Here is a 13,268-nt window from a genome sequence, read left to right on the forward strand (position 1 = left end):
TAGGGGTGCCTAACCCTAACCTCCCCCCTCCAAGTGCCTAACCCTAATCCCCCCTCTAAGTGCCTAACCCTAACCCCCCTTCCCCGCTGCCTAAGCCTAAGTCCCCCGGGGGGATGCCTAGCCTAACCTCCCCCCGTGGGTGCCTTACCCTAATCCTCCCTCCCCCTAGCCTAACCCTCACCTCCCAGGGGGGTGCCTAACCCTAAGTCCCCCCCGGGAGCCCTAAACCTAACCCTCCCGCCCCACGGCTGTCTGCTCACAGCGCCCGGCATCCCTTCGATCGGGATGCCGGGTGCCAGTCTCCTGGCGTCGGTGAAATGAGTGGCAGTCATTTCACCCTCACCGGGATATGACAGTCGGGAAGCCGGCTGTCGGTATAATGTCAGCCGGCTTCCCGATTGCATCCCCTAGCAAGACAATCCAGTAAGTAACATTACTAGAGAGAAGGCTCCTTAAGCCTGAAGGAGTTTAAACCCTGAGTCTCAGAAAGTTTTTTTTATGAGGTTATGGTGTTCTTGGCTCCTTTCATGGTCGCTTTGGGTTCACCAAGAGTCTAGTATTTCCCATCCTTGTTTTCTAGCGATGGTGGATTCACAGTGGATGAATGCCAGGACTAGAGATGTGCGCCGACACTTGTGTTTTGGTTTTGGATCTGGATCCCCCTGGTATTGGATCTGGATTGGTTTTGACAAAACCTCACCTCTGTGTTTTTTGTTTTCCTGTTTTGGTTTTGGATCTGGATGTTTTTCTTAAAAAACCATATAAACAGCTAAAATCACTTAAAATTGGCCTGTTTTTGATCCTACAGTATAACTAACCTCAATGACATTTATTTCGAGTAATTTCCAATCAATTTTGACCACCGCACAATATTATTTCTAGTAAGGCCAAAAGGTTGCTTAAATAAGCTAAGTCTCACTGTGGGTGGCACTATCATGTGGCAGTTCAGCTTCTAATTTCCAACACAGATACAGTGTGTTATACAGTGTGGGTTGGACAAACCAATAGTGCACTTACTTTGACAGCAATGTCAGCAGAGCGGGGTTGCTGACGGTGTCCTCAGTACATGGAATGGCAGTTCTGTGGTGCTGGCAGTGTCCTCAGTGAAGGGTACTGGTGATGTCGGCAGTCCAGGGGTGCCAGCGGTGTCCTCAGTGCAGGTTTGCTGGCTGTATCGGCAGTGCGGGGTGCCAGTGGTGTCCTTAGTGCAGGTTTGCTGGCTGTGTCGGCAGTGCGGGGATTGCTGGCAGTGTCCTCAGTACATGGAATGGCAGTGCTGAGATGCTGGCAGTGTTCTCAGTGAAGGGTACCGGCAGTGTCGACAGAGCGGGGGTGCCAGCAGTGTCCTCAGTGCATGTGTGCTGACAGTGTTGGCAGTGCAGGGGTACTGGTGGTGTCCTCAGTGTGGGAGTGTCGGCAGTGCTGGCAGTGTGGGGGTTGCTGATGGTGTCCTCAGTACATGGGGCAGCAGTGCAGGGGTGCCGGCAGTGTTGGCAGTGGTGGTGTTGGCAGTGGGGGATGCTGCCAGTGGGGGTGCCGGCAGTGTCAGCAGTGGGGAGTGCCGGTGGTGTCAGGTGGTGTGGGATGGCAGGCGCCATCTTCTTTTTCTTCTGTGTGCATTTTCAATGGGCTTAACACTGGTTGGCTGAGAGCTGTGACAGATGGCTCTCTAAGCCAATCAGCACTAAGCCCGCTCAATACAAAACCTCGAGACCCGACAGCAGTTCATTAGGTTTTGCCTCTGTCATGGCTACACTCTTGAGACTCCTGAGGAGAAACAGGCTTAACAGGTGGTACAAACTAATATAACATGTTAACATTTGTAACAAGTCAAAAATAACGGCATGCAATGTTAAAAGTAAACAAGATTTATTCAAAGACAATACTGTGCTGAAAAGTTCTAGATACTTAAGCATGAAGTCTCCATAAGGCAAAGTTCAGATTATCACAACAAGCAGGTGTCAGGATAGTCACGCAAGAACTAAAGTTCATATAACACAAACTTCACATCATACCAACTAACAGGTGTGGAGTTGAACTCCGTAAGGTGACAAAGATACTGTATGGGGCTGAGCCCCAAGACGTGACAAAGATCCGGTATGAAGTGGTGCGGGGTTGAGCCCCAAGACGTAACTGAAAATCCAGTATGGAGCACTGCAGGGTTGAGCCCTGGGACGTGACTGAAATCCGGTATGGAGTTGAGCCCCAAGGTGCAAAGGAGATCCGGTATGAGGAGGTGCTGGGGTTGAGTCCCAAAGTGTGACAGAGGTCTGGTGTGGAAAGGTGCAGGGTTGAGCCCTGAAGTGCAGTGAAGATCCAGTATGGGGTTGAGCCCCAAGACGTGACGGAGGTCCGGTGTGAAGAGGTGCAGGGTTGAGCCCTGAGATGAGGTAGAAGTCCCGAGTGAAGAGGTGCAGGGTTGAGCCCTGAGATGAAGCAGAGGTCCGGAGTGAAGAGGCTTTTATGATGCAGTTGACAACTGTTAGTTGAAGGTAAACATGAATAGACCATGAAACGGCAGCAAAGCTAGGCAAGTAATACAGCGGAGACTACCAGCAGAGTTAGGTTTAGTATTGCAGCAGAGAGTTCAGTAGCAGCAGAGACTTCAGTAGCAGGGATCTGTAGTGTAGTATTTGTAACAGAACCGGGCAAAGAGAGTCCACAGCATATATCAAGTACAGCGAGGATCTGGCAGGAGTCCAAGGAAGAACCTGAAGGTAAAGTTGCACAGACAACAATGCTCAGTTAGTAACAGACTTTTATACCAGATGCATGAAATCCATTGGAAGTGTTAAAGCATGTGACCTAGACAGAACCAGGTTTAGAAAACCAAGTACTCACAGACCCCAGCAAGCAGATGATGCCCAAGGAATAGAGGATCACTTTAAGTCTCTGTATACTCCATGCAATACACGCCAGCAGCCCGGAAGGATACTCCAGCGACAACAATGGAAACTTGGCAAGTGTAGTTTATCTTTAAACAGGGATACAGTTCAGGTTCTGACAGCCTCGGGTGAGGGATCCGGGGCAGGCAGGGAGATCCGAGCTGCGCTCAGATCGCCCTGGATCCCCAAAATTCAGGTGGGTTTGGATCTCTGAGATCCGAATCCGCTCATCTCTACCAGGAACCTTTCAGATTGTGCTGCCTCCTGCTTGTTGGTTGAGGAATAGCCTGGGAGATCTGGTGATATTGCTGTTGGGCTCCCTAATGATTGGGTTCAAGAGGATTGTTCAGCACACTCTGAAGGTATCCATGAAGGATATTGATAAAGGGCATTGTGCCCAAAGGCCTTGTAGCTATGGTAGGAATAGTGTTGGCAGCAGTGGCAGTACCAACACTAGGATTTACTATTGCAACAACACATCTGTATTTAGGGACAAACACCCATTGTTTCGGGCTAAGATCAGAGCTGGCAAGAATGTATGTGTTTGCCATTATGGTCAAGGGCAAATAGGATCTTGCTGTGGCTAAGGTCAAAGGAAGCATTGGTGAAGAGGTGTACCAGTCCAAAAACACTTGGCTGGATAGCATGTATGTCTTCATGGCCTGCTACCTTGAGACCCATCTAGAATGCACCAACATAATCTGGTATCTTCACTTTCCAATTCAAGTCTCATCCGGGCCCAGACACGTCTACTTTCTCAGATTCTAGATGGATTAGATGAAATGGGTCTTTGTTTGGACGCACTGAAAGACAGCTTGATAGCAGGGGCCATTGCTTTTTGTGTCTCCAGGATAATTGTAGTAGGACATCCTTTGACTTGAGGGTGACAGTTACTCATGATCTATAGTGGCTTATAGTGCTTTTGCCTTGGTGTATGGTGCTGCGGTCAGATATTGTGCCCCAACAATTTTGGTATTACCATTACAGTGGGGTAGTGATAGATGTGGCTCAGCACAAAAGTAAATGATGCTATTGCCCAATTTTGTAGTAAAAAGAAGGTTTTGTGGTCTATTATGATTTTGTATGCTTTTGGGATGATCATTTTTTTTTCAACCAGATGGTGTTAATCTTACTTAGTATGGTGTAAGTGTTTATGGGCCTGATTCAGATAAAAAGACATTGCCAATGTTTTTGCAATTGACCAATATTTTTTGTACTGTGCATGTTTCGTAGTCACACTGCGCATGTGCCACGATGGTCTTGCGATGGTGGTCGCAAAGAGGATTTATTTGCAAAGGGATTGACAATCAGTGGTGTTTGTGGGTGGTAAAGGGGGTGGCGGTTCAAACGCAGGTGTGTCACAACCATTTTGAAAGCGTGACACAGCCTACAACTGCAATACTATATGCAGTTGTTAAGGCGCCAGTTGTCTGTGTTCTGTTGGTTATTCTGCATGACCATAGGGTCACCCAGAAGTCCAATGATCAATCGATGTGCATCCGATGGCTGTGACCTTGTCTGCAAGCGGTGGATCTTCGAGGCCGCCGGTTGGTGCCTCAAAACAAATTTCAGCAGCCTCGACATCTGTATATTTTTAAATCACCATTCATGTATAGGATCACAGCAGCAATGGAGTTTGCAGGATGCTAATGAATCTGCTAGCTGCTGGCTCCTCCATTGTGGTGGGCGCTGGTAGTTCTGCCTTATACGATAATGACGCTAACTCATAATCTTTGGAACTCTGGCATAGAAGACTAGGTTATTTTAGGAATAACAGTGTTCAGAAACTTCTTGATGGGATGGTTACAGGAATATCTGTGAACAACATTGAAAGACCAATGTGTGAAAGCTGTGTAATAGGCAAGAAAAGCTGTTTCCATTTTCAAAATCAGCAAGCAGAGCAGAGGAACTTTTGGAATTAGTGCATACCGATGTGTGTGGTCCAATGGAAGCAAAATCGATTAGTGGATACAGATACTTCATTACAGTCATTGATGCATTGTCTATGTGTATATTCCAAAAGAGAAAAGACATAAGTTGGATCCCACATCTGTGAAGTTTATCATGCTTGGATATTGCCAACAGAGAAAAGGATTTAGACTCTGAAATAATAAAAGAAGAACACTCATTAAATCAAAATATCTAATATTCCAAGAAACAGCATTACTTCAGACATAGCTGTAATTAAAGTTGCAGAGTAAGTATGTGATATTAGATATGCCAGCAGATGGAGACATGTCTTAACCAGAAATTACCAGCATGGACATCCACCTAAGGAAAAGAACTTTTGTAAAGCCAAAAACCACCTAGAAGATATCATGAGGAGTTTGCAAATTTCACATTGTGTGAACCCCAGAATATCCAAGAGCCAAAGATAAGTAATGACTGGTGTGAGTGGAAGTCAGCAATAGACAAGGAAATTACATAACCAAATGTCAACAATACATGGACTGTAGTTGAAAGGCCATTACACTTTAAAGAGACTTTACATGAACTTACTGCCTGATTTGGGAATAGAGTAAGATATAGCAAGTAACTATACATCTTGGTAAAACTATGCTGCACTGCAGGCGGGGAATTGTGTGTCCAAACTAAAATCTAAACTGCATTGTAAAAATAAAGCTGTCCAGCATTTGTGGGCTACCTGTAAAAGCAGCAAGTATTTACACCACATGAATTAAACATATGTATGTATTTGCACCTCTTGCATTATAACATGGTTTGTCCAGGTACAGATGGCCTGATTCAGAGCCGGACGCTCTTTGAGAGCGCTTGCTCTGAACCAGTGCGTCCCTTTTTTTTTTTCAAAGACGGCCCCCTGGCCGCTCGCATAGCTGTGGGTGACCACCTACAGCTTATGCGAGCGGCCAGGTGATGGTCGTGATGGTATCTCAAAACAGAAAAAAATCCCAAGACTTGAAACGAGACCCTTGTGGTAAGGTCTCGTGACCGCAAGCCCCAGTGGACTTCCCGCTCTAATAGAGCAGGAAGTCCACCTACTGACATCATGAGTGATGTCAGGAGGGCCGCCCACAAACGGCAGGCACTCCTTCGGGAACGCCTCCATTTGTGTAGCCACCCCCCTGTCCACAAAACCGAGTGAGCTGTCGATCAACATCGACAGCCGCCCCTTTTGTAGTGAGTCCCGGAGCGAGAGAATTTCTATGCTTTTCACCTTGGCTATTCTCTGTGAGCTGTTTCAATTTGATCCATGGTACCGCTTTGTCCGTCTGGTTCTTACTGACTTGTCAACTATGTTTGTACACCTTCATTGTCACTCCACTCCATTATAGAGTACACCAGTACCTGTACTAGGGAACCAAGTCTGAGGGCCGCGACCTGCGTGTTGGATTCAGCTTAGTCCAAAAGTCCTCAAAGTGGCCCCTGGTGAATACCGCCGGCACACTAGACTTTGCACCTCAGTACTGACTGTCGCCAATCCCGAAGTATGGGCTAGCATCTACTATCTATCCGTGAGTTTGCTACAACTAGATAATACTGCACACATCTCAACATCACTGACTAGTGCACATACACACACATATATGTATATTGGGTAGCATGGTGGTACAGTGGTTAGTATGTTTGTATGGGCCATCTATGAGCATGTTACTTTCCTCCCACACTCCAAAAACATGCTGGTAGGGTGTTTGGGTACACAATACAGCATAATTTGTAGTGATGATGATAATGATTATAATAATTTGATAAGCTCTATTAAAGGGTATCGATTCAGATGATAACAAAAAGTGCTTACGACAAGGTCTGTACGGGCAGGATGCTGTGAGTAGAAAATGTGTGTATGATTGGTTTGCACGCTTTCGCAGTGGCAAGGAATCGGTGGAAGATGAGCAACGTTCGGGCCGGCCGTCCACAACCAGGCAACCAGACATGATTGAACGTGTGCGAATGTTGCTAGCAAACAATCGGCGACTTACCAAATTTGAAGCAGAACTTAATGTTGTGTCGTTGCTCCATTGCTGTTCGACGCACTCTGCTCGAGACACTGTTGAAATGAATGCAATGGCAGTGCGGTGGCGGCCTCGGGCAAACCCTGACTGGGGGCAGGTCCAGACATGTCCATGCATGTCAGCGCGCATGAGCGACCTTGTTGCGAGCGTTGTATATAGATATATTACACCATTCACTAAACTTTTTAGACAAACCTCATATACCCTTTGGATATGGAAACTTGTACACTGTAGGCAGGGTTTGCCTAATGAAGCTATAATGATTTATAATGCAGGTTCCTACTAAAGGAATAAAACACAGAAACGTTTGATGTCTATTGTGATATACATATATTATACAAAGAGAAGGTCTTTACTGTCTCCCAATACATATATAAAACAGCTTTCATAAATATTACACAATTGGCCTAATCCATATTGGCCGTTTATGTACAATAATATGCATGCAGAGTTTCCTATGATGCCAGTTCCCTTTCAACAAATGCAAATGATTCTTGCACAGTGCAAATTCTACTCTGGTGATTCTTACATATTTGCCGACATTCTGGCTGACCCCTCCGCTTTAGCGCCATTTGTTAGCCTCTCTCTTGTGTACAAGTGTGCACATAAATGTGCAAGGACTGAGACACCCACTTTTTACGTCTTAAGACTAAACAATCAACTTGGTGCATGTCTAGAAGCAGTCATTGCTTGCACCATGCTATGTACAGATTTTCCACCAGAATATGGTCTCCAATATAAGGGGGTATATTTAATAAAGTGCGTTTTTTTAGAAGTGGAGATGTTGCCCATAGCAACCAATCAGATTCTATCAATTATCTTCTAGAAGGTGCTAGATAAATGTTGTGTAGAATCTGATTGGGGCAACATCTAGGAGTATATTTACTAAGTGAGAGTTTTTAGAGATGTTGCCCATAGCAACCAATCAGATTCTACTTAACATTAAATAGCACCTTCTAGAAGATAATAGCTAGAATCTAATTGGTGATGGGCACCATCTCTTCTAAAACTCACTTCTAAAAACTCTCACTTTAGTAAATTTACCCCCTAGACTTTTAAAAAAACCCACTTTAGTAAATATATTCCTAAGTGATTAAGCATCTGAGTTGGCAATCCGGTATATATGATACACCTCTTACACTCCCATAACATAGCCACCTCCCAGTCATTGCCGAGGAATGCCCAATAGGATTCCAATACATTTCTGAGACTAATAGTCTCAATCGCTACTGCAATACACACCATGGGTCACGTGTGCTCTGCGACCTTTTAGCAACTTAGATGCAAGCGCAGTTGAAAAACACTGACCAAGTGCATGAAAATCGGGCATTGTGTACACTTCACTCAGACCCATAGTGCTGGCTTGTTATGTATGAAACTGAATGTAGGATTTCTTTAAATAAATCTAAAAGTCTTAACTTTATTATCTTATCTTCCCTTAGATTGTGCTGATTGTTACAGCCATCTTGGAAATTGCCATGGGTATTGGACTGGCTTTTAGCTCGTATTATTTCTTATCTGAAATAGTTGGTATACAATTTTGGGGGCCAGTGTTTGTAAGTACTGAAACCACTGTCAAAAATGAATCCTGAATACTTTGATTATAAAGCATTTAATAATGATACTTTAATCTTGTTTAAGTAGTTATCAAAAAATATTTCAGTTAGGTATTTCAAGCAATTGGGGGAGATTTATCAAAGTATTGATAGATGTAAATTTGAGAGAGATAAAGTACCAACCAATCAGCTTCTAACTGTCATTTTTCAAACACGTCCTATTAAATGGCAATTAGGAGCTGATTGATTGGTACTGTATCTCTTTCCAAGCTTGATAAATCTCCCCTATGTTTGATAAAAAAATTTCAACATTAACTTGTCTTTCCCATTCAGGTACTGTAGAATGCTTATTAAGTACATTATGCTGAAGGGAAGCATTAATACATAATGATGAATGCACTATTATAGTTAAGGAAAAGTTGAAATGCTTTTTCCACACTTTTAACTAGAGATGAGTGGTTCAGTTTCCCTGGAAACTGAACACACCTGAACTGCGTCATTTCACATAGCTGAGCAGAGGGAGAGAGTGTGGTACTGTAGGCTGGAGAACTGTAATATAAATAAATTCCTTTAGCACACCATCAGGACACAAAGATGGCACCATTAGGATTGAAGTTGGAGTCTGTGTAGGACTAGGACAAAGTGGATTCTGGGAAGGGTTACTGTTACTGCAGACATCATTGTCAGTGTACTGTATGTGTGTTTGTTGTTTGTCAGTCACACACACTGACTATGAACTCACACACAAGCTATTGTCTGTGTGTAGTTTTGTTGATTGTTTTTTAAGTCACCCATTTGATTTATTACCTTTTATTAACTTAACTTAACCTAAACCTAGAAATAATCACAACGACACGTAAATGGAATTTATAGAGGTCACAGCCAGAATTGAATGATCTAATTGAAATTTAAATCTGAAAATAGGTGGCAGAAAGAAAGCAGTGCTCCGAGGCTATGGCCCGCTGGATACAATAACTATATAATAGGGGCAGATCCCCGCTCCATGCAGACCGACCTGAGGCAGTACCATTCCACCTTTATTGTCATAGCCTTGGCTCCTCCCTTGGATGGAGACCAGGCTGCCCCTTAGGCGTTTAACCAACTATCCAACTCTCAAAGAAAAGATGCTACCCAGGCACTCCTGAGTATTTACATGCTTTTTTGTTTGTTAGTGCACATTTTTATTCCCTTAGGAAATATATCCCTGCGGAATACTATTATATAATATATATTGTTTATCTGTCCAAAAAATCCTCTACTGTGTTTGAGGCTGCTGTACCTCTTTGTTATGATTTTTTTCCCAGTTAGGCCATATTTAAAAAAAATCCAAAAAATTGTCTAAAACAAAAAACCTGTAGTCTTTTCTAATTGAATTTAAAAATAATATTGTGTATTTCAAGAAGTGTGTGTTCAGACAAGTGACAGTTTGTATATTACTGTTCTGTGTGTGGTTGTGTAACCCCATCAATTGCACCCAAAAACAATTCTCACAAAGACCTGTTCCTCCAAGTATGTGAAAACAATCGCCAGTGTTGACTGTGTCTGAAAAACAAAGACATTAGTGCAAATACATTTCCATAGTGTGTTATCCTTCCAGTATAAGCAACAGTGTGTGTGGTGGTGTCAACCCATCATCTTACACCCCAAAACAATTCTCACAATGTAAGGTATGGTTGAGTGTATCTGGGCACAATAATGGGTATAAATAGCAGCCTAATCAACACTTTAGCCTCCCCAAAACAGGAAAAGTAACTAGTATAAAGGATAAAATAAGTGAGGATCAAAGGTGCTTTACCTCAATAGCAGCCAAAAACGAACAACATTAATACAAACAATAAAAAAGCCCCAAAATTCAGAGATGGTCACATGGAAGATTTCTTCTTATATGAATTCCAGACCCCAATTCCACTTCCTTGATTACTTTTATCCTCCACAGTAGGTGACTTCTAAAGAAGTGTATTTATATGTATAACACAGTTTCTCTAACACCCGGGAATGTGACGATATTCAATCCCAGCACCAAAAAGTAGTAAAAATTAGCATACCTTACTCACTTGGAGCAATTGTATCAGAAGCTTATAAATGTTTCCTTATGGCTACTGACAAAACACGTACCCTACTCACGTAAGGGTAAAGCAGATCTCTCACATCTGGGTTTCTTTAAACCTTCACTGTGATGTCGCTGACTCCTCAATAATCAGTCCATTATATCCATAGTGGAAACAATTTAATTAATATTTAAAAATATAAAATATAAGACAATAAGACCACAACAGACAAACAAACTCTTGACACTGGTGGTAAAGGTCTAAAGTTTGCTCAATGCAAAGGTCCGGAACAATATAGAGCAATATGAATACCTCCAGTGAACAGGATGGTGAGGGTCCTCAATAGATAGATCCTACAGCTCAAATGCATTTCGATCATTAGATTTTTTACGTCACCTTCATCATTAATCTCCTTATAATCTGAGTTATAACTCCTGCAACCAATTTGTAATGACTAACTGACTCCTCCCCTATCCAGGATTCCCAAGAAGAATCCTTACACACTAGGGAGCTCATTCAGAGCCGATCGCTCGCATCCAGCGTATGCAAATTCAGTAAAAGTGACGCCATGGCAGGTGCTTGCTCGGAAAGGTATTAGCACGCCCACTTTGACTGTGCAAGCAATCACTTTGTATATGCAGACACCCATAATCGTATGTTGAGACACCCACTAGAGCACATCATCTCCAGGAAGTGTTTTAAAACATTGGTACATCGAGGACCATCGGAAGCTAACACAGTGCTTGTGGTTGCCTTACCATACCGCAAGCACTACGAGGACTTCAGTGTAAAAAACAGGCATGTGACATGTACTATGATGGTGCCTGTTAATTATGCACACCTTTGAAATGGCATTGGTACACTCAGGCATGCCTGCGTTCGCACCTCCACTCCCCCGTTATTAGTGTCCTGTCCCTGTTACCACCCACAAATGACCTCTCCTGTCACTCATTTCACTGGGCTGTCTTTGCTTGGCGAGCAAGCGGTTTGCGATCGCATATAGTAGTTCGCGCACATGCAGAATGAAGAGTGCGCATGCGCTTTTGCATACCATCGGGTCGCTTGTGAGCGCATAGTGCTTGCAAGCGGCTCTGAATCAGGTCCTAGGGCTGCTGCTGGGGGTAAATCTTCATCCCAGAAAGGGACCATGAAGACTAGTAGTTTCAAAGAACTATTGACTGTTAAACAATAATTTGCAAGATAAAGCAGCAGTAGTAGCTTACACATAACACAAGCTTATTCACAGACAGGCTACTCTCTGTATCAACATCTTGACTAAGAGGCATGCCATTGTCAACTTGTTGAAAAAACTCAGTGATGTGATAGCAAAATAGCTTACCCTACTAAGACTCTCATAAGGATTTGTCATTTCCAATAATGCAAGTAACATTATGCAAGCATTACAACTGGGTGAATTTGAACAAATACCATGTATTGCCCACACAATAAACTTGGTGGTTCAGATATATTTTTAAAAATGACAGGTGTGTGCAGGACATGCTTTTTGTGGCCCATAAAATTTCTGGGCATTTTCACCATTGAGCAACAACATGTTAAAGATTGTAGCAATTGTAAGAATAGTTCACTTTGCCATTCCACCAACTGAAGCAAAAGGTAGTAACCAAGTGGAATTCCACCCTTTATATGCTTCAGTGACTGAAGGAACAACAAAAATTAATCCAAATCTACACTACAAGCTATGTAATAGGGAGAGGAGGGGGGATAATCCTTACTCCAGCATAGTGGAGAATACTGTCCATTTTATGCAAGATATTGAAACCATTTAAAATACTGTAGTAACCAATGAAGAGAGTTCAGACACTGCCAGCCTGAGTCAAGTGATTCTGTTAGTTAAACTCCAGAAAAAGCAGCAAGAGAAACTAAAAGAGGAGATGAAATCAAGTGATTCCACTATGCATGTTGGATTTCTAGATAAAGTTCTTTATTCCCTTCATCAGGACCAAAGGGCAATCAATCAATCGCATTTGGATTTGTGTTTTTTAATGGTTTGTTCCATTTACATTTTTTTTATGTATAGTTATTTTCTGTAATAAACCATTTAATCAATTAGTCAATCAAATAAGTAATCAATCTACGTTTTGGAGAAAGATTAGTACATAATTAATTAATCAATGATGCACTAAGCCTTGGAGAGAGATACAGTAGAGAGAGAGAAAGTACCAACCAATCAGCTCTTAACTGTCATTATTCAAACACAGCCTGTATAGTGATAATTAGGAGTGGATTGTTTGGTCCTATCTCTCTCCAATTTATCTCTCTCCAAGGCTTATTACATCTCCCCCTTGGTCTTTATACTGTTATGCTAGTGTCTAGTAGCCAATCATGAACAAAACATGATCTGGCTACTAGGGTATGTCCCAGAAGGTGGGAGAAAAAAGAAGATAATCATGGAAAACATAGAAACATATAAAAAAAGGTTTTATATGGTGCTAAGACTTCATAAAGTTTAAAAAGTATATGAATGTGTCTAAAAGTAAAATACCACAGGAAATAGTCAGAAAATTACAGGTATGGATTCTATTTTTTTCCTCACAGCTCCTGAGGCTAATTGAATTCCCCCTACATTGTTAATAGCAAATGGAAATAAATGAGGAGGCATTTGTAAAACATCCTGCATTTATCAATTTGAAGACTGAATTAATATAGAAAAAATAAAGATTAATATATACACCTCATCATAAGAACATACATTAAAGTAATAGCAGTGCTGATATTTGGCAAAACATTGTAAGCTTCAAAATATTGGATCCCAACTCTTAGGACTAATGGTACCCACATTTCTCATGC

General features: G+C 42.5%; 1 protein-coding gene across 1 annotated transcript in view; it reads left to right on the top strand.

The window, feature by feature from the left end:
* Positions 1 to 13,268, top strand: part of LOC148522942 (membrane-spanning 4-domains subfamily A member 4A-like) — a 50,318-nt gene that overhangs the window by 16,346 nt on the left and 20,704 nt on the right. The window contains exon 3 of the mRNA XM_088473581.1: positions 8,299 to 8,412. Within this exon, the coding sequence (XP_088329707.1) occupies positions 8,299 to 8,412 (114 nt within the window). The remainder of the gene's footprint in view (positions 1 to 8,298; positions 8,413 to 13,268) is intronic.

This window comes from Taudactylus pleione, unplaced genomic scaffold, assembly GCF_031769625.1.
Source record: "Taudactylus pleione unplaced genomic scaffold, aTauple2 ptg000136l, whole genome shotgun sequence".
NCBI classification, from domain to species: Eukaryota; Metazoa; Chordata; class Amphibia; order Anura; family Myobatrachidae; genus Taudactylus; species Taudactylus pleione.